Source organism: Schistocerca americana, chromosome 1, assembly GCF_021461395.2.
Source record: "Schistocerca americana isolate TAMUIC-IGC-003095 chromosome 1, iqSchAmer2.1, whole genome shotgun sequence".
In the NCBI taxonomy this organism is placed as follows: Eukaryota; Metazoa; Arthropoda; class Insecta; order Orthoptera; family Acrididae; genus Schistocerca; species Schistocerca americana.
The window spans coordinates 88,621,130-88,644,023 of record NC_060119.1 but is presented as its reverse complement, the minus strand read 5'-3'; the positions used below and the strand labels follow the sequence as shown (position 1 = coordinate 88,644,023).

The following is a 22,894-nucleotide window of genomic DNA, read 5'->3' as shown; positions in this document are numbered from 1 at the left end:
TTCCACTTAAAACAAACGAAGTTACGCCACTGTTATCCAGATGACCTATTTTGATACTTTGGGATGTCTCTCATCAGTACAGCGTAATTTCTGAATTCAAGGAAAAATTCATTCGCACTAGAAAATTGTTCGCCGGCCGATTTGGCCGAGCGGTTCTAGGCGCTACAGTCTGGAACCGCGCGACCGCTACGGTCGCAGGTTCGAATCCTGCCTCGGGCATTGATGTGTGTGATGTCCTTAGGTTAGTTAGGTTTAAGTAGTTCTAAGTTCTAGGGGACTGATGACCTCAGAAGTTAAGTCCCATAGTGCTCAGAGCCAGTTGAACCATTTTTTTGAAAATTGTTCCAAACCCCTATTATTCCATTTTCAAGCAATAAAAACTGTAATTGATGCCAAATTTGGTTGCACCGGTAAATTCCGTTGAGATCTAGTTTAAAATGTTCATCACATTTTTCCTATTTCTGTTATTATGGGGAATTTCAAAAACTGAGGACGAAATATAAAAAATTGAGGATACTTGTTGTCCCAGAATAGGAGGACGTCTGGTCACTTTATTTTTTTTTTTTTTTTGCTGTGTGGATAGGGCCGTTCGCCTGGTACAAGTCTTTCGAGTTGACGCCACTTCGGCGACTTGCGTGTTGATGGGGATGAAATGATAAGGACAACACAACATCCAGTCCCTGAGTGGAGAAAATCTCCGCCCCAGCCGGGAATCGAGCCCGGGCCGCTACGTATGACATTGCGTCACGCTGACAGCTACCAGGGGCGGATACCTTAGTTTAATGATTAAAAAAGATAACAGCAGATTTGTATTGCTGTGCCACTGGATGCTGGTGCTACAGCAGTGGGTGGGTATCCGACAGACCGGTGGTAGTAAAAAAAGAGGAGGCCTCATTTTTCAGTTCTCGTGTAGGGCGGTAAAATACCTACCAACGAACCTGCTGGCTACAGCGCTGCCAACGGCGAGAGTTTTCATTTACCATAGGAAGTGTGGCGCTGCGGTGTCTCCCCCTGCCCGTTTTGCCAGTGGAGCCCCATTACCCGCTCGCCTCTCCTTGGCCGTGACTGCCTCTGGCGGCCTCGCGCCTGTTGCTGCACACACACACACACACACACACACACACACACACACACACCACTGTGCTTCACCGCGGCTGGTGTGGCTGGCCTGTTGGCGGTGCTTCCCCGCCGACGGCCGCAGCTGGCTTTCCTGTCAGACCTGTCTGCCGCGAATACACTTGCGGTTTTCCCGAAACCAACTCTCGGCGGCGGAACTGACAAGGTGACCATCAGAATCGTGAATCACTGGCTTTGAGGAGTCCACAGCAGTGGTTTCCAACCTGGGGTACCCATCCCCTGAGGGGTAAAATGAAATATTCCGAGGGGTAAAAACTAAACGATTCGATTCTGTTTCAGTCACGAAGCTGAATTATTATCAAAATATCGTTACGATCATCAAAACTTTATAAGACTCTAATTTTGATTATGTAAGTCGTAAATAATTACTTTTTCTCAATTAGTAGCATTAATGCAGTGGGGGTTTCAGGTTCCTCACATAGTGCACCCACTACACACACGTGTTGAACTTTATCCCGCACATCGCTGATTACAAAAGTGAGGTATTTAAGTAACAAATGCTAAGTATCTCAAGAAAATGTCTTCTCCAAGTTGTATATAGTAGCTGCAGTAGTCCAGAAACTGCTTCATTACTCGGTTCGAAACTGATAAATGAATTAATTGACAGCACAACATAGCAGTAACTACATAAGGGCTACTACAGTGCTGTACACAGTATTATTATTATTATTGTTGTTATCGTTATTACTATTAGAGACTGTGGTGAGACAAAGTCCAATTTCTGCCAGTTCAAAAGTAAGGAGTGCAGCACTCAAGTTGGTTGGTTGGTTGTTTTGGGGAAGGACGGGGAAGGAAGTCGGCCGTGCCCTTTCAAAGGAACCGTCCCGGCATTTGCCTGGAGCGATTTAGGGAAATCACGGAAAACCTAAATCAGGATGGCCGGACGCGGGATTGAACCGTCGTCCTCCCGAATGCGAGTCCAGTGTGCTAACCACTGCGCCACCTCGCTCGGTAGCACTCAAGTTATTAACGAGCAGTAGATATAGTGCACACATCTGAACTTGTTTGATTTTATATGGGGTTGCCGTGTGCAGTTAAGCAAGTGCCGCAGTGAAGAGGGGTAATGAAGGGGACCCATGTTTTTTAACAAGTGTATACGCTTCTTTTCTGGGAGGGAGTTGTGGGTAGCACTTCCGTTGCACCAAGAATTCCTTCGTCGTTCATTCTAACGCGCGCGCGCGCGCACACGCACACACACACACACACACACACACACACACACACACACACACACAAACTAAATATCAATCATCTTTGATCATTTAAAAAATAAAAGTAGCCCAAGAAAAGTCTTTCATTCTACTGTGTAGTTAGGTGCTAAACTTCGTGATAATTTGGGGGACGGGGCATTGGAAGGCAGGGGGTGGGTGGGATGGCGAGAATACTAGCTCATGCCTGATTGCACTCAGGTGCAATGGTATAAGAAAAGTTGGGAACCACTGGTCTGCAGTATGTTGTCGAGAAGCCTGTCCTTGGTAGCTGACACCTAGTTTCCGTGAAAATCTATGTTTCAAGTTCTATGCGTATATCCTCCTCATCTACAACGTTAGACACATTACGACCAAGGAAAAGTAGTGCAGCGGCTAATATTTACGGTTCTCACGCTGATGTTACATATTCAGATCCAGGCCGTTTTTCCGTACTCGTTGTACAGAATATCATCAGAAAGTATGAGTCATGCAAAATTATTCAGAAACAGTCACTTTCACCATAGTAATTCCATTAGTAAATCAATCGTTACAGCAAACTTCCTTCACACGCGTACTCCGTTTGTTACAAAGTAGATTACAGAATCGTCTTACTCGCTATCGCTTGCTTTGCTAGACCAGAGTCCCAAACGGTATTTCTCGCAGAAACGAACAAAACACAAATTCGTAGAGCACCACGCTCATTTAATGGATTCAAAAAAGGTTCAAATTGCTCTGAGCACTATGGGACTTAACAACTGAGGTCATCAGTCCCCTAGAACTTAGCACTACTTAAACCTAACTAACCTAAGGACATCACACACATCCATGCCCGAGGCAGGATTCGAACCTGCCACCGTAGCAGCAGCGCGCTTCCGGACTGAAGCGTCTAGAACCGCTCGGCCATAACGGCCGGCCCGTTTAATGGAAGCTACTGATTTACTGGCACACGTATTTTTCAGAAGAGATACCGAAAAACACAGATCACTTAAATTCAAAAAGCTTGTTCGTTTTTGGACCAACTTCAGTGCCGCCTACGCGTTATTTGATCACCATTTACAACTACATGATTATTTCGCAATTCACAAGTAAGTGTCCGGCAGAAGGTTCATCGAACCACCTTCAAGCTATTTCTGTACTGTACCCCTTTGGAACAGCGCACAGGGAAAAATGAACACTTAAATTTTTCTGTGCGGCCGGCCGGTGTGCCCGTACGGTTCTAGGCGCTTCAGTCTGGAACCGCGTGACCGCTACGGTCGCAGATTCGGATCCTGCCTCGGGCATGGATGTGTGTGATGCCCTTAGGTTAGTTAGGTTTAAGTATTTCTAAGTCTAGGGGACTGATGACCACAGATGTTAAGTCCCATAGTGCTCAGAACCATTTTTTTCTTTCTGTGCGAGCTCCGATTTCTCTTATTTTAGTATGATGGCCATACCTCACTATGAAGGTGGGCGCCAACAGTATATATTCTCACTCCGTGGAGAAATTTGATGAATGAAATTACATGAGAAGTTCTTGCCGCTACGAAGAACACCTTTAATGACTGCGGTGAGAGTAGGGTCCTAAGGGACCAAACTGTTCAGGTATCAGTCCCTGGGCTTACCCACTACTTAATCTAACTTAAAGTAACTTACCCTAAGGAAAACACATACACACATGCCCGAAGGAGGACCCGCACCTCCGACGGGGAGAGACGCGCGAACCGTGGCAAGGCGCCCAAAACCGCGCGGCAACTTGGCGCGGCTTTTAATCATTGCCACCCCAATTCACGTATCATAGCTATGGCGCTCTCTCCTTATTTCGCAATAGTAGATAGCCCATCTTTGATCTTGTTCGATGTTCTACGTGGATTATTTCTATGAAAGCAGGTGCACTAAACCGATGCAGAATTAAAGAACGTGTTTTTTAATGGAATCTTCTCTGGAAGCCATTTCCCAGTTAGCCTTTAGCAAGTTAGGGGCGTCCGAAACTTTTCTTGAAAATTTAAAGTGCTTGTAAAAATAATTGTCACATCGTTGTCAAAGCAGCGTGTATTTGTATGAGATATAAAGAGCTTATCTTTTATCTACAAAGATTTGGTGGTAAAGTGTCCGATCAGTCTGCCCTCCCCACGAATCAAACGAACGTTATACTGATATTTGGAATTTTTAAAATGGTTCCAATGGCTCTAAGCACTATGGGACTTAACATCTGAGGTCATCAGTCCCTTAGACTTAGAACTACTTAAACCTAACTAACCTAAGGACATCACACACATGTATACCCGAGGCAGGATTCGAACCTGCAACCGTAGCAGTAGCGCGGTTCCGGACTGAAGCGCCTAGAACCAGTCGTCCGCAGCGGCCGGCTGGAATTTTAACTACGAACCAGAAACAGACTGCACATTTGAAGAAAGTTCCGTGAAATGATTGATATACTAATGAAATTAGTACACGGAAAACGGCTATTTCTGAATAATTTTGCAAGACGTATACTGTGTAATGATATTCTGTACGATGAAATTGAAAAAATAGAAGTGATAGCTGCGGATCTTAGCCGCTTCCCTACTTTCGTTAGGTTGAAACTTGACTAACGTTACAGGCTTAGGAAGTACGTACAAAATTTAAACATCGATTTCTCGGAAACTAGGGGCGTTGCTTGAAAAGCGGCTAGCTAGATACTCAGGACCGGTCCCTCTACAACATTCGTGAGACTCGTCAAAATAGTGATTAACAGGTCTGATGGTCACCTTGTGAGCCAGCTCCTCGTACTGGTGACGTTGCACTAATCACAGGGGATTCTGCTTTTCTGTCTTTTCACTTCTAGATCTACAGTATATACGACAGGTAGACATTACTTACAGAAGAATGGAAGAACTGGTAGAAGCCGACCTCCAAGAAAATCATTTTTCGTTGCATTGCAGGAACTGGCGAGGCCAACCTAATTCTACGGCTTATCTTAAAAGATACAACGAAGAAAGGCAAACCTACATTTTATAACATTTCTAGATTTAAGAGAAAGCTTCTAGCAATATTGATTCACTCTTTGAAATTCTGAAGGTAGAAGGGGTAAAATACAGGCAACAAAAGGATATATATAACTTGTACAGACTGCAGTTATAAGAGTCGAAGAACATGAAAGATAAGCAATTGTTGCGAATGGAGTGAGACAGAATTGTAGCGTATCCCCGATGTTATTCAGTCTACACACTGAGCAAGCAGTAAAGGAAATCAAGGATAAATTTGGAAAGGGGATTTAAACTTCAGGAAGAAGATATAAAAATTCTGAGGTGTGCCACTGGAATGGTGGTTCTATCAGAGACAGCAACTGTGGTGTCACCGCCAGACACCACACTTGCTAGGTGGTAGCTTTAAATCGGCCGCGGTCCATTAGTACATGTCGGACCCGCGTGTCGCCACTTTCAGTGATAGCAGACCGAGCGCCACCACACGGCAGGTCTAAAGAGACGTACTAGCACTCGCTCCAGTTGTACGGACGACGTAGCTAGCGATGCACACTGACGAAGCCTCGCTCATTTGCAGAGCAGATAGTTAGAATAGCCTTCAGCTAAGTCAATGGCTACGACCTAGCAAGGCGCCATTAGCCTTACATAGCTTGTATCTAAAGAGTCTCACTTGTCTCGTCAAGAACGATGTATACAAATGATGGCTTAAAGTTAAGTATTCCAGAAGCTACGTACTTTTCTTTATAGCATTCATAACGTATCCTGTTTCAGACCTATCTCTAGCCTGCGTGAGTTAACGCGTGCCTTTCGGCTACTTCCGAGTGGCGTGGCTGTCTTGTTACGCCACAACAGCAACAGTCTTGCAAGAGCAGTTGAACATAACGGATGGTGTCTTGAAAGAACATTATAAGATGAACATTAACAAAAGTATAACAAAGGAAAGTAACTGTAGCCGAGTTAAGTCAGGTGATACTGATAGAGCTAGGTTACGAAACGGCACACTAAATGTAGTCGATGAGTTATTGTGCAACAAAATACGCGGCGATGGGTAAAGTAGGATATAAAGCTCAGACTGGCAGTAGCAAGAAAAGTCTCCCTCAAAAATCGGGATTTTTTTAAAACATTAAGTACAAATTCAAGTGTTAGGAATTCTTTTCTGAAGGTATTTGTCTGGAGTGTAGACTTCCAAAGAAGTGGAACGTGGATGATAAGCAGTTGAGACAAGAATACAATAGAAGCTTTTGATATGAGAAGCTCATTTCCAACAGGTATCAAATACGAAAAATTGAAAAATGAGATAACAGTTGGCAGCATTGCTTAGAATCATTACCTATGTCGTAAGAACTTTTGTATATGCCAAAGCGTATGATATACGTTGTATATTTCCCCTTAAGTCTTGCGATTCATGGCGAAAAGTATCAAATCCAGTTTCATTTCGTTTCCAAGAAGATCCAAATCCCCAATCGCTGCTCTTCTTGGTAATGACGTCACCAACAATATGACCGTCATATCCTTATATGACATTGTATGTTGCAAGGAGTTGGCTGGCTTTTTTTTTTTTTGTTCATTGTGAATTTTTAATTAAATTATGAAGTGTAGACCGGAAAAGAGGATGAAAAAATGAAAAAATGTCGCGAAACAAAAAAAGGTTAGCGTTAGGTCTGAAATTGGTTGTGAACATGACATTGGCTTCTGCTATGTTGCACATTTGTTACCAACTGAATGAAGATAGTATAGAATCTTCCAATGATGTTAGTGACAATGAAGTGATTAAGGAGGACAATCTGTATCAAAGTAATGCTATTCTTCGTTCCGAAGCACGTGTATTTCTATGTTTATAATATCAATATTTTTTTTTAATTTACACGGGAACGAGAGTCATGTACCACACATCCAGGAAAAGGATGTTGTAATAATGTCAAGCTCCTTATGAACAACAGATGTTCGCCGATTTCCTCCTTGTCATCTGTAGACTGTTGTCCAGTCTTTAGTATTGTTCTGCAAAGTGATAACAGCACTGCACAAAGTGCCAGGGAATGTCATTTAGTTCATTGTTCACGACGTGTGGCAGTGAAAATAATGAGTAAAATATTTTGTGAAATAAAAATATTCTCACTAATTTTCTTTGCAATATTTCTAAACCTTTAAGTTAATAATAGCTCCAGATAACCCATGAAGAGGCTAAACTGCAGTACAAATATTGCAAATGAAAAAACAGTCAACTACATTTTATTGCTTGTAGTAATATAACGTAACTTAGGAACAACAGTTATCACACAATTCTCTGCAAAAAGGTAACAAATCCACTTTTATTTCTGCAATAACAATTAAAAAATATACATTTAACAGAGATACTTGGCGTAATGTGTCTCAACATGTCTGAGCATAACAACAAAGCTACAAACCATAATCTGATGCTTCTGTTGTTGTAAAACGTTTTTTTTTATCTCTCCTGTTTAATTAGATTGTATGGATTTGGTACCGTTTGGAAATGAGATTCTCATATGTGGTGCTACAAAAGAATGTGGGGGGTTGGATGTGTAGCTCGAATTCATACTATTATAAATGCGAAAGTAGCTCTGTCTGTTCCGCTTTCACTATTAAACCGCTGAACCAATTTTGATGATATTTGGTATGGAGATAGCTCTAACGCTGAAGAATAACGTAAGCTATAAGTGTGTAGTACAACTTTTTTATTGATTTTAAGAATATGACGCGAAATATAGATCAGTAATTACACTTTGGAAAAACTATTTACTCTTTGACTTTGTAATTTTGTATCAAGTATGCATATATTGTTTGATATGTTTTGCATAATACGGTACAACGAAATGGATACAATCTCGTCGCAGTTTAGCCGCTCATCGTCTAGCGTGTCGTATAGATTCTGATAGGTGCACCAGTTCGCATGTACAGGTCGCTCAGTTCTGGGGTTCACTGTTCGATTCTCAGCTGGGTCGGCTTTTTTTTCGCTCGCGACCAAGTATAGCTATGTTGTCCTCGTCATCATTTTATCATCAGCGACGTACAATTTGCGGAAGTGGCGTCAAATAGAAAGACGTGCACCGAGCGCCCGGGAGGAAATAGTAAGACTTTCCTTTTAAATTTGCTCTCAGCCCAAATTCGAGGAAATAAGAGTCGCTGCAGCAGCAGGCTCCTCTGGAATATCAACCACGCTGCTCAATGGTGGCAGAACGGCACTTCAGTAATTAGCTGTCGTTGAATTTAGCTCACGAAAGTATACCTATTTGTGATATCAGTCAGAATAACGATCATGAACGGATGTTGCAACAACGTAAGCTGTTGGTTTCGGACTAATATTCACTGTCTTGACCGACTTTCCTTATAATAACTAAAGACACACCGGCAGATGAAGTAAATGCGCAACCTTAGAGCAACATGTTAAAAAATTTGTTTAACACGCAATACGAGAGAGCAGCTTAACAATGACACACAATCTGCACAATACGTATTCGGGATGTTGTTCTGGAAATCGGCAAAGATCGTTTTGATACAGATCTCAAGGGCATGATTATATTACATAGTGAATTCTTTAATACTATTCACAGTACATAAAATTTGGTGAGCAATGTGTATCCTGAACTGCATGCAAATGTGGGAAATAATGAATGGTTGCCTATTTTGGTGCCGATAAATGAATTTGTAGGACAGTTAAATGAAAAAATTGTGTCACAGGTACAAGGAGGCAATATAGAGTATCTGTCAATAATATTATAGACACTGAACAAGTCACCTATTACCCTATAGACTTACTTTACTCTTTCAAATTGACAGGTTTGACTTCTCATAAACTGAGGTTCAACGTTTGTGTTCCAGTCCTCTTAATGAGAAATCTTGATGTGACCAGTTTGTGGAACGGAACGCGCCTACAAATTACACATCTTGGCCAAAATATTGTTGTTGTTGTTGTTGTTGTGGTCTTCAGTCCTGAGACTGGTTTGATGCAGCTCTCCATGCTACTCTATCCTGTGCAAGCTTTTTCATCTCCCAGTACCTACTGCAACCTACATCCTTCTGAATCTGCTTAGTGTATTCATCTCTTGGTCTCCCTATACGATTTTTACCCTCCACGCTGCCCTCCAGTACTAAATTGGTGATCCCTTGATGCCTCAGAACATGTCCTACCAACCGATCCCATCTTCTGGTCAAGTTGTGCCACAAACTTCTCTTCTCCCCAATCCTATTCAATACTTCCTCATTAGTTATGTGATCTACCCATCTAATCTTCAGCATTCTTCTGTAGCACCACATTTCGAAAGCTTCTATTCTCTTCTTGTCCAAACTATTTATCGTCCATGTTTCACTTCCATACATGGCTACACTCCATACGAATACTTTCAGAAATGACTTCCTGACACTTAAATCAATACTGGATGTTAACAAATTTCTCTTCTTCAGAAACGCTTTCCTTGCCATTGCCAGCCTACATTTTATATCCTCTCTACTTCGACCATCATCAGTTATTTTGCTCCCCAAATAGCAAAACTCCTTTACTACTTTAAGTGCCTCATTTCCTAATCTAATTCCCTCAGCATCACCCGACTTAATTAGACTACATTCCATTATCCTTGTTTTGCTTTTGTTGATGTTCATCTTATATCCTCCTTTCAAGACACTGTACATTCCGTTCAACTGCTCTTCCAAGTCCTTTGCCGTCTCTGACAGAATTACAATGTCATCGGCGAACCTCAAAGTTTTTATTTCTTCTCCATGAATTTTAATACCTACTCCGAATTTTTCTTTTGTTTCCTTTACTGCTTGCTCAATATACAGATTGAACAACATCGGGGAGAGGCTACAACCCTGTCTTACTCCCTTCCCAACCACTGCTTCCCTTTCATGTCCCTCGACTCTTATAACTGCCATCTGGTTTCTGTACAAATTGTAAATAGCTTTTCGCTCCCTGTATTTTACCCCTGCCACCTTTAGAATTTGAAAGAGTATTCCAGTCAACATTGTCAAAAGCTTTCTGTAGATCTAAAAATGCTAGAAACGTAGGTTTGCCTTTCCTTAATCTTTCTTCTAAGATAAGTCGTAAGGTCAGTATTGCCTCACGTGTTCCAGTGTTTCTACGGAATCCAAACTGATCTTCCCCGAGGTTGGCTTCTACTAGTTTTTCCATTCGTCTGTAAAGAATAAATAACCCACAAAACCTCTACCTTCATGTAAAAGAAGGCAAGGCTAAAAACATTGGCTATGCAACTGTGTTAAGACCTTGCAATGTAATCGATAACAAGTAAATTGTTCGTAGTTTTTAATATTTTCAACTAAGATTCGACGTACGACGAAAAAAATAACAACATTTATTATGTACCTATATACCAACACTATAAGTATTTATTCATACACGCATACGTACCTACACTATTATGTGCCCAGATGTTTATACATAAATTACTAGTGTACTTCCTCACCATCACTTTCGTAACAGAACTACTTATATGCGAGCGCAGTTGCGGTTAACAGCTAGTAATTAACAAGAAGGTACTAAATGGAAAGGGGGAAAAAAGAAAATTGTGCTACAACTTGGATAATAGAAGGCATCGGTTAATTGGACACATGAAGGCATGAAGGAATTGAGGGAAGCGTGTGAGTGTGGCGGAGGGAAAACGATAAAAGTTGTAGAAGATCAATTCATGAATAAAGCAAGCAGGTTCAAACGAATGTATTTGGCAGTAGTTATTCAGAGGTGAATAGGCCCTCACAAGATAGAGTAGCGTGGAGTGCAACGTCGAATCAGTCTTTCGACTAAACACCAGAACAATAATTACATATTGACACCCGTGTGGCCGGCCGAAGTGGCCGTGCGGTTAAAGGCGCTGCAGTCTGGAACCGCAAGACCGCTACGGTCGCAGGTTCGAATCCTGCCTCGGGCATGGATGTTTGTGACGTTCTTAGGTTAGTTAGGTTTAACTAGTTCTAAGTTCTAGGGGACTAATGACCTCAGCAGTTGAGTCCCATAGTGCTCAGAGCCATTTGAACCATTTTTGACACCCGTGTGAGCTTCGACGTGTAGTCTATGTTTAGTAACATACCAGTTGCAGGTATTAGGGATATCATAGGTACAAAACTCTCCAAGTGCGTGTGACCAGATGGAGTTCTGTCTACAGTTGAGCTGTTTTAAATACAAAGGAGAGTTTTATGAACAATCAGTTGGTGCTGATATCTTTGTTGACAGCAGTAGCTGACATCTTTATGAAGCATTCTGAATAACGGGCCATACGCAATGTGCAACTAAAGCCTTCTTGTTGGCTCCATTATGTGGATGACACATTTGTTGTATGACCATAGAATAAAGAAGAGCTACAGGGATAATACATTTTTTCAAGTGACTTTCAACCCAAAATCGGCTTCACCTTGGAGTCGATTTTCCGTTCCTAGACATGTTGCCCTATAGAAGATACGAGGGTAATTCCAAAAATAAGGCCTCCTATTTTTTATAAGTACATGGACCTGTCTATTTCTACAATGGTTTACATCAGTTTACAGCTTGAATATTTAGCTATTTTTCCACATAATCACCATTTCTGTCGATGCATTTTTGTAGACGCTGTGGCAGTTTTTGTACGCCCATGTCACACCAGCTCGCCGCCATGCTGTTCAGAAAGTTATGAACTGGCGTGATTGTTGCTTGGACTCAGGTGTAAAGTGGTATGTCCAGGTTTCGTCACCCGTGAAAATTCAGTCGAGAAAGTTATTCTGTTCGGCTGCAAAGCGGTGAATAAATGCGCGGTAAGCGTCAACTCGTTGCCGCATGTGGTCCTCAGTCAGCATGCGTGGCACCCATCATGAGCACACCTTCCCGTAGTTCAATGGTTCTGTTAAAATTCTGTGAGCGGTGCTTCGGGAAACCTCAGGAACCAACGTGCAGAGATCATCCAGGGTGATCCGCTGATCTTCACACACGTTTTGCTCAGCCTTCAACACTGTCTCCTCAGAAATTGACGGTCTCTCGCTCCTTTATTCGTCGTGAATTTCGGTCCGACTAGCTGCAAACTCTCTACGCCAATTACGAACATTTTTGACATCCATACATGACTCACCATACACTTCCGTCAATTGGCGATGGATTTCAATCGGTACAGTGCCCTTTGCATTCAAAAACCGAATAACTGCGCGCAATTCGCACTTGGCGCTAACATCCAACGGGAGCCCCATTCTCAACGGCTGCCAAGACAAGACAGCGCCTCAGCGCGGCGTGCGCGTGTTTACACACAGCGCGTGAAGCACTCTTCATAACAGTGTGACTAACTGCCACACAAACAGAGTTCTGCACTTATAAAAAAAATAGGAGACCTTAATTTTGGGGATTACCTTCGTATGACAGCGCGCTAGGACACATTATGTACGGAAAACCTACAGACACAAACAGTTATAGATGCCATTTCGCACCACAACCCAGCCCAAAAGCAAGCACAGCTCAACACTCGTGTCTTATCGTTCCTTCCGTATCAGTCACAACAGCAGCATGGAATCGGAGCAGATTTTCTGACGGAAGACACGGAAGAACAACTGCTGTGGTGGTTTCTTTACATACACGGCCTTCAAAAAAATAATATTAATTATGCTAATAACAAGGACCAGCAGCTGCCGTCTCGCACCGTAAGATTACAGTTCGTTTGTAGATTTAGTGATCGCATAAGCAAAAATCTTCATTTTGCAGTAAGTACAAAATACGCACACGCCTGAGCACCTACATAGCAGGAGTCTATGAAGTGACGGGTGGCTGTGGCACAAAACGTATAGGCGAAACTGGGTGGACAATCAAAGCAAGGATTAAGGAGCACATGTACCAGACACGTTTAAAGGAAAGTGTCCGAAACCTAGATCGAAAAGACTTCATTTTCGCGATCGAAAATTTTACATTGTAAGGGTCACTGAAAACGCAGCCATGTTCAAAGCTTTACGTTTAAAAGAAATTGTGAAATGTGTGGTAGCGTAGCTTCAGGAAAAGTGCAGGCAGAATATAAACTTAGAATGAGACAACACAGGAGTACTAGCGAAAGAATATATTACCGGTACTTTTGTAGGAGGGAAATCCAAGAAGCGGTTGGAGTCTCTAAGAATAAAAGTCATTGAAATAGTGATGACGACTACACGCTTTCAGCTTCGTGATATCCCACCTTCAAGGAAGTAAATACCCAGCCACGGTGCGCGAGGAATTCAGACAACAAACAGGAAGACATCTCTACGCTACGACAGTTGTTTTTGGCGACTATTCCTGCAGTCTTTCTCTGCTTGATATTGCTACCTATCCAGTTATGATGGCTCACCAACAGTAGCCGACAAATGTTACCCAATAACTTAACTTCTTCAGAACAATAGCATAAAAACTTCCTGTCTTAAAAGTGAACGCGACACTGGTGTTCGAGCAGGACAGCGACTACGGTCGCAGGTTCGAATCCTGCCTCGGTCATGGGTGTGTGTGATGTCCTTAGCTTAGTTAGGTTTAAGTAGTTCTAAGTTCTAGGGGACTGATGACCTCAGAAGTTAAGTCCCATAGTGCTCAGAGCCATTTGAACCAGGACAGCGAGGACACCGGAAAGATCCTGAAGGTCCAAGGAATGGTTTGTAAACGGTTTGTGAAGAATGTAATGCGGGCCAACAATCTAGGAGACTTTGCCTTCAGTGACAACAGCCACGAAAAGCTGCAGATTTACGCAAAATAATGGCCACCGACTGATTACCGACTGTGTGATCCATAGGTGATGTAAAGGTAATTTCCGGAGCACCCCTTGGAAATGTGACAGGACCGTTACTGTTTACAGAGTATAGAAATGATCTAGTAGTCGGAAACTCCTCAAAATTGTTCGTATATGATACCGTTGTCTACGACAAACTGACAAAGCCGTGTATATTCGCAGAATGATATGATATGTTGGAGGATTGATGAAATGTGCAGGCTGTGGGAGTTGGCCCTGGACATAAATAAATGTAACATATTGCGCATATACAGGGTTTTACAAAAAGGTACGGCCAAACTTTCAGGAAACATTCCTCACACACAAAGAAAGAAAATATGTTATGTGGACATGTGTCAGGAAACGCTTACTTTCCATGTTAGAGCTCATTTTATTACTTCTCTTCAAATCAAATTAATCATGGAATGGAAACACACAGCGACAGAACGTACCAGCGTGACTTCAAACACTTTGTTACAGGAAATGTTCAAAATGTCCTCCGTTAGCGAGGATACATGCATCCACCCTCCGTCGCATGGAATCCCTGATGCGCTGATGCAGCCCTGGAGAATGGCGTATTGTATCACAGCCGTCCACAATACGAGCACGAAGAGTCTCTACATTTGGTACCGGGGTTGCGTAGACAGGAGCTTTCAAATGCCCCCATAAATGAAAAGTCAAGAGGGTTGAGGTCAGGAGAGCATGGAGGCCATGGAATTGGTCCGCCTCTACCAATCCATCGGTCACCGAATCTGTTGTTGAGAAGCGTACGAACACTTCGACTGAAATGTGCAGGAGCTCCATTGTGCATGAACCACATGTGTCGTACTTGTAAAGGCACATGTTCTAGCAGCACAGGTAGAGTGTCCCGTATGAAATCATAATAACGTGCTCCATTGAGCGTAGGTGGAAGAAACTAAAATGAGCTCTAACATGGAAATTTTCTGCACACATGTCTACATAACATATTTTTTTTATTTGTGTGTGAGGAATGTTTCCTGAAAGTTTGGCCGTACCTTTTTGTAGCACCCTGTATAGGAAAACAAATCCACTACTGTACACTACATTATTGATGACAAATTACTGGAAACAATATCTAGAATAAAATAACTAGTACTAACTATCCAGAGCGACCTTAGGCGGAATGACCACGTAAAGTAAATAGTAGGAGAAGGAAATTACACACTGAGATTTGTAGAAAGAATTTTAAGGGAATCTAACTCGTCCACGAAGGAAGTGCATTACAAGGTACTTGTTCGACCTGTACTTGACTGCAGTTCATTGATCCGGGACTCTTATCACGTAGGACTGATAGAAGAGATAGAGAAGCTCCAACGAAGAGCGGCACCTTTTGTCACAGTTTCGTTTAGTCGGCGCAAAACCGATGCAGAATGCTCAACAAACTCAAGTGATAGGCTTTACAAGAGAGGCGTTGTGCATCATTGAGAGGTTCGCTATTGAAACTTCGAGAGAGCACTTTGTGGGAAGAGAGGGGCAACATATTGCTTCATCCCACGTACATCTCACGTAATGACCACGACGAGGAAATTCGAGAAATTAGAGCCAATACAGATGATTACCGACAATTATTCTTCTCATGCGCCATTCGCTAATGGAACAGGGAAGGGAGGATCAGTTACAGGTACCAAAAGTACCTTCCGCCACTAAACGTTACTGTTTGTCCTCGGTAACTTGATGATTCTACTCGCGCTGCGAGAAGCGGAGAAAATCGGCTCTAGTTGAAAGATATTCATTCGTCTCCGAGCTGCCCCTAGACGCAAAGTGTTAGTATGCACGTTGTTAAGGGTAACAGTGCGAGGACTGCGGCAAGCAATCGGCGCTGCCTTCCCCTCACCGCTCCTCTCCCCTCGGCAGTCGTATACGTGGACAAGGCACACCTGCTATTCCCAACAGCCACCGCGCGGATCGTCAACTTATGTTGGACAAACAGTAGACATAACTTCTTCGTCATTGGTGCACCACTGTTGGTGCAACAATGGCCGGCATGTCACAAGCAGTGGTGCTCAGGGCGGTCGCATGGATACTTGCCATACTGCGAAATAGATCTTTACCTGAATGAGATTTTCACTCCGCAGCGGTGTGTGCGCTGATATGAAACTTCCTGGCAGATTAAAACTGTGTGCCCGACCGAGACTCGAACTCGGGACCTTTGCCTTTCGCGGGCAAGTCCTCTACCATCTGAGCAGCGTCGACAGACCACGATACTGCCGCTGTCAATTCTCGACGTGTACTGTTAGGCGTTTCTCATTCTTATTCGAGGCATTACAAGATAGTCTCACAAACAAACAACATTTAAATGCAATTTCTGAGTGAGAAACCCGTTGCTGAATGTTTACTTATATAGAAAATGTATAACGGACAGCCAAATGGAAACGAGACAAGTGGAAAAGAAGTAATTGTTTATTAGTTGACAATAATCGAAATAACTGTTAATACATTTATCCCACTGTGAGACAAGATGGTTAGTGCTTCCATTGCAAAATGTTTGCGGTTGCCTATGGAACTGCGATTGTTCCCAAGCGGGCACCTCAGCTCTCCTAAATCCAATCGGTAGCCACGAATTTCTTCAACTATCCAAAAGTACGGAAATCACAGGGAGATCGGGACTGTATAGAAGATGTGTAAGGGCTGCCAAGTGAGTCTTCTGCAGCATAGTCGAGACAACCTCGGCAACATTTTGGGAGGACCATACATCCTCCATTCAGTCTAGATCTCTCGCCATGCCATTTCCATATTTTTCGAGCCCTGAAGAAAGACATTCATGGCGGTTGACTTCTTCCGGACTAAGAGGTGCTCGCTTGGGTGCAATTACTATTCTGTAAGCAATCGTAAACATTTTTCCATGAAGCCATCACTGTCTTGTTTCACAGTGGAATAAATGTTTTAACAGGTATTTCGAGTACTTTTGAGATAATAAAAATTTTACTTACTTGCTCATGAAGTCTTCTCGGGTTATCAGCCGAGTCGAGGGGTCGTTCTGCTGCAACGTTTCGACAAGTTTCCTACTTGTCACCTTCAGGCGAAGTGTCAAGTTAGTCTCCAGTCCGGGTCTTTATAGCCACAGGATCGCAGGCTCCTCTACCTCGTCTGTGTCTACGTCTGCTGACACAGACAAGGCAAAGGAGCCTGCGATCCAATAGGTATAAAGACCCGGAGAGGACACAAACCCGACACTTCACCTGAAGGTGACAAGCAGGAAACTTGATGAAACGTTGCCGCAGAACGTAGCTTTTTCTCGACTGATAACCCGAGAACACTTCATCATAGAGATTCGCAGAGAAAGTCTAAATTCGCGTATGGTTTACTTACTTGTTTTCCATCTGTTCCGTTTTCATTTGACGCCCTCTTACGCATGGACTTGCTTCTGCCTACTATGTGTGACTGCACCGGAATGCTTATCATTCGTATATGCATGCTTGCCAATATGAGCCTGTCGCAGGTCGTTTACATGCTGTATCAACTTGAATAGTCAGCGGTGTAAAAGTCGATTGGAAGAGTGAGAAAGGACTTAATACTTATCGTAGTAATAATTGATCTGCGAATGTTGTCGAAATTCCACAGTTGTTAATTCGATCTTCTCGTTCTTTTTCAGATAGCACAGTGACTCAAGATGGCTTTCAATGAAACGGAAGCGCCGTCCTTGGCGACCGACCTATCGGAGCTCTTGGGGATCACCGCCAACGCCACCCCAAGAAACGAAGAGCTGGAACAGTTCAAGAAGAACGTGGACGACATCTTCCTGCTGACGAACGGCATCATCGTCTGCTGTGAGTAGCAGCAAGTACTCTCTCCTAACCAGACTGATTCGGGAAGAAGTGGGTCATCGCTAACAGAAGTGAAGCTCGTATGTATCATGGCCGTGAATGGGGTTAGCCGTTGACTTGGAACATCAAAGTATCTCGAGAACTACACGTCCCGCAAGAAAACAATACGGAGCAAATTCGTATGAATGACATGGGTCCACAAGGTGGCACTATCCACTCACAGCTAGAAGGCACAGTTATCGTTAAAATAGTCATCTCCATTTTACATGGAAACCCCTGAGACACCGTAACTGAGAAAACGCGTTAATCAAACTGACTGATACTAGCCGACTTTTTTTTTTTTCCAGCAGTCAGTCTTCTGACTGGTTTGATCCAGTTCGCCACAAATTTCTGTCCAGTACCAGTCTCTTCGTCTCACAAGGGCACCATCATACCTGTTAATCAGGGATTTCCACGAGTCTTAGGTAGGTTGTAGAGGGACATGTCCTGAATACATGGCTAGCGGCTTTTAGTGTGAAGGCTTCTAGTTTCTGAGAAAGTCGACGATGACATTTTATGCGTACCTCTTATATCCATAGCGGGAAATATATTTGAGCGAGTGTAGCCCAGCGGCTATGGTTCACGGCTATCACGCTGCCCGCGTACCTTTTTTTTCCAATTTCATCGTACAGAGTATCAAAAATGGTGCAAATGGCTCTAAGCACCGTGGGACTCAACTGCTGTGGTCATCAGTCCCCTAGAACTTAGAACTACTTAAACCTAACTAACCCAAGGACATCACACACACCCATGCCCGAAGCAGGATTCGAACCTGCGACCGTAGCAGCAGCGCTACAGAGTATCATTAAATAGAGTACGTCATGGAAAGTTATTCACAAAGAGTCAGTTTCGACGCAGTAATTTCGCTAACGAATAAATCATTACAGCAAACTACATCGATGAGCCAAAGCATTGGCCGGCCGATGTGGCCGGTTCTAGGCGCTTCAGTCTGGAAGCGCGCTGCTGCTACGGTCGCAGGTTCGAATCCTGCGTCGGGCATGGATGTGTGTGTGTCCTTAGGTTAGTTAGGTTTAAGTAGTTCTAAGTCTAGGGGACTGATGATCTCAGATGTTAAGTCCCATAGTGCTTAGAGCCATTTGAACATTGCGACCACTGCCCACTGCGAGGATGAAAGCCTCCTGGTATTGTCGCGGGCACGTGGAGCAGTAAGGAAAGGATGTAAGTGGAAGAGAGACGAATGGGCAGTCATTACAGCGAAGATACGCGCCGCAAATGCGAAAATCCACTGATATAAGCGGTTTTGACAAAGGGCACATTGATATGGCACTGCGGCTGGCTAAGAGAATCTCTTAAAATGGCGAAGTACTGTTGTGAGCACTTGTGAAAGGGGGTTGAAGAATGATGAAATAACGAGTAGGTCTTGTAGTATTTGATGACTATGTCTCATAACAAAACATAGAGGTCGGAGGGTCGCCCGGTGCGTAATCCAGTATAGGCATCGATGAGTTGCATATCTGACGACTACAATGCTGGCGCAGGCACAAACGTTTCGGTGCACACAGTTCAAAGGCCATTGTTGAACATGGAGCTCCTCCATATCACACGACCCCTATGTGTTCTTATGTTGACCCAACGATATCGTCAGTTATGATTGCAGTGGACACAGCATCAGTGAGTTTTCGCCGTGGATCAATAGAAGCGTGTCGTCTGTTGAATAAATCTCATTTCCTGTTACAACAATGGACCGAGATACTACTCCATTCTTTAGAAAATCAAAAAATACAATCTCGCCACAGTTATTTAAAGGAAATAGGAAGCCCGGGGTCACTGGTGATGGAGAAGCTTGTGATTGTTTTACAATTTTAATTTCACTCGAAACAGACTTTATCATAAACCTCAGTTCGGACATTTGCCCTCTTACCGATGCAATATACAAATCTTCACTTTAATTGAATTACATAAACACGAATAAGAATCATATTTTGCGTCCGCAATCAAAATCTAAATAGTAGGCACGGTGAATAATCAATCATAAACAAATTGGCTCTGAGCACTATGGGACTTAACTTCTAAAGTCATCAGTCCCCTAGAACTTAGAACTACTTAAACCTAACTAACCTAAGGACATCACACACATCTATGCCCGAGGCAGGATTCGAACCTGCGACCGTAGCGGCCGCGCGGTTCCACATAAACAAACACTGTACATTCCAACCCAAAGTTGCAAAGCCACGTAATACCACAACTTCATTAAAGAAACAAAGATCTTTTAATAAAACTGAACTGCCCACATAAAGGTCCACAGTGAAACATGCTTAAGCTAAAAATGCAAAGTGGGTCAACCATGGTCGCAAAATTGGCACACACAAAAAATAACAAGTTGCACATTCATTAAAGATACACAAATTATTAACACAAGTGTTAAATAGGAATGGCTAGCAATAACTCAACCAGTAAAATAACTTACTGAAAGGCTAATATTAACAAAGTGGCCTCACTTAACTTCAGAGAACAGCGCCAAGGCCCACAGCAGTATTTGGAAGCAATAACGCTACGGCCGGCAGGCAATACGAGCGTTCACTCCCCACGGCTTGCGCACAGGCTCACTAGCAGGCGGTATATATTTATGCAGGGTTATTACAAATGATTGAAGCGATTTCATAAAATCACTGTAGCTCCACTCATTGTCATATGGTCACGACACACTACAGATACGTAGAAAAACTCATAAAGTTTTGTTCGGCTGAAGCCGCACTTCAGGTTTCTGCCGCCGGAGCGCTCGGGAGCGCAGTGAGACAAAATGGCGACAGGAGCCGAGAAAATGTATGTCGTGCTTGAAATGCACTCACATCAGTCAGTCATAACAGTGCAACGACACTTCAGGACGAAGTTCAACAAAGATCCACCAACTGCTAACTCCATTCGGCGATGGTATGCGCAGTTTAAAGCTTCTGGATGCCTCTGTAAGGGGAAATCAACGGGTCGGCCTGCAGTGAGCGAAGAAACGGTTGAACGCGTGCGGGCAAGTTTCACGCGTAGCCCGCGGAAGTCGACGAATAAAGAAAGCAGGGAACTAAACGTACCACAGCCGACGATTTGGAAAATCTTACGGAAAAGGCTAAAGCAGAAGCCTTACCGTTTACAATTGCTACAAGCCCTGACACACGATGACAAAGTCAAACGCTTTGAATTTTTGGCGCGGTTGCAACAGCTCATGGAAGAGGATGCGTTCAGTGCGAAACTTGTTTTCAGTGATGAAGCAACATTTTTTCTTAATGGTGAAGTGAACAGACACAATGTGCGAATCTGGGCGCTAGAGAATCCTCACGCATTCGTGCAGCAAATTCGCAATTCACCAAAAGTTAACGTGTTTTGTGCAATCTCACGGTTTAAAGTTTATGGCCCCTTTTTCTTCTGCGAAAAAAACGTTACAGGACACGTGTGTCTGGACATGCTGGAAAATTGGCTCATGCCACAACTGGAGACCGACAGCGCCGACTTCATCTTTCAACAGGATGGTGCTCCACCGCACTTCCATCATGATGTTTGGCATTTCTTAAACAGGAGATTGGAAAACAGATGGATCGGTCCTGGTGGAGATCATGATCAGCAATTCATGTCATGGCCTCCACGCTCTCCCGACTTAACCCCATGCGATTTCTTTCTGTGAGGTTATGTGAAAGATTCGGTGTTTAAACCTCCTCTACAAAGAAACGTGCCAGAACTGAGAGCTCGCATCAACGAAGCTTTCGAACTCATTGATGGGGACGTGCTGCGCCGAGTGTGGGAGGAACTTGATTATCGGCTTGATGTCTGCCGAATCACTAAAGGGGCACATATCGAACATTTGTGAATGCCTAAAAAAACTTTTTGAGTTTTGGTGTTTGTGTGCAAAGCATTGTGAAAATATCTCGAATAATAAAGTTATTGTAGAGCTGTGAAATCGCTTCAATCATTTGTAATAACCCTGTATATAGTCCGACCGGCCTCACAATGAGCGGTCCTGACAAGAAATCATAACCGCACCGACGCCAGGAAACGAGCAGACTTAACAAATGGCCTACAGCACAAATAGATTGCAATGAAAACAAGGTCATTTCACAGCCACACTGGAATATATAATAAGCATGCCCCCAAATTCTTATGGAGCAATACTCTAACATTACCCGTCTCCCAGTAAATTAGCAGGAAACTTATAGACCATTTCCAGTTGCCTTAGGGCACTTTCATCATTAAATAAACATACCAAATCCTGCCGTGACAAATGATTAAACCATTAACCCTACAGCTGCCGGGCGCGTACACAACAGCAACCAGTCCCTAAGCGGTCAATATGTCCTAAAAGAAGTAAAAATTTCATGAACACCATTTGAAACACACACTCCACGGATGATGAGACACGAAATGAGGAACATCAGCCTCCTTAAAATAGCCACTGTGGAACCAAGTTCAGAACCATCTCCGGCAGCTACCCATGCCGCAGTAAGTTTCAACAATCTTCTTAGTTAAACACAGAATAACTTGGAACTTGCAAATTACGAGCTGGGAAGCTGTTCAGCGTGAGACGACGAACCCACCACAATTTTGCACGTCACGGCGCCCAATGATCGGCCCCGTACATCCAACGCGACAAAAGACAAGGGCGGCGAAGCACGGCGAGGCCCATGCACCACGGCTAGGGACGCCGGCTTGTTTTCAAGACAAGTTGGCTCGTTGAACGCCGACCAGAGACTCAGGCGACACACCCGTCACCCGATAACCCAGAAAACCGCCAGGCAGAGCAGTCAAAGATAGCACGACAGCCGAAAATCGATATCAGCGATGCAAGTAGGCCGACCAGGGTGGCCGAGCGGTTCTAGGCGCTTTAGTCCGGAACCGCGCAGCTGCTGCGGTCGCAGGTTCGAATCCTGCCTCGGGCATAGATGTGTGTGACGTCCTTAGGTCAGTTAGATTTAAGTAATTCTAAGTTCTAGGGGACTGATGGCCTCAGATGTTAAGTCCCATAGTGCTCAGAGGCATTTTTTGATGCGTGTAGAACATCCTAGCGCCAGCCGCCACGGCTCAAACGGGTTCTTACACGCCATCATCCAGGCGAACGGCTGCGCAACACATGCACCACGCCACAGATACAGGCCGGT

The 22,894-nt window shown here is 43.6% G+C and overlaps 1 protein-coding gene across 1 annotated transcript in view; it reads left to right on the top strand.

The window, feature by feature from the left end:
* Positions 1 to 22,894, top strand: part of LOC124620497 (putative ammonium transporter 1) — a 324,909-nt gene that overhangs the window by 72,045 nt on the left and 229,970 nt on the right. Inside the window, exon 2 of the mRNA XM_047147073.1 lies at positions 17,585 to 17,759. Coding sequence (XP_047003029.1) covers positions 17,603 to 17,759 — 157 coding nt within the window. The 5' untranslated portion in view covers positions 17,585 to 17,602. The remainder of the gene's footprint in view (positions 1 to 17,584; positions 17,760 to 22,894) is intronic.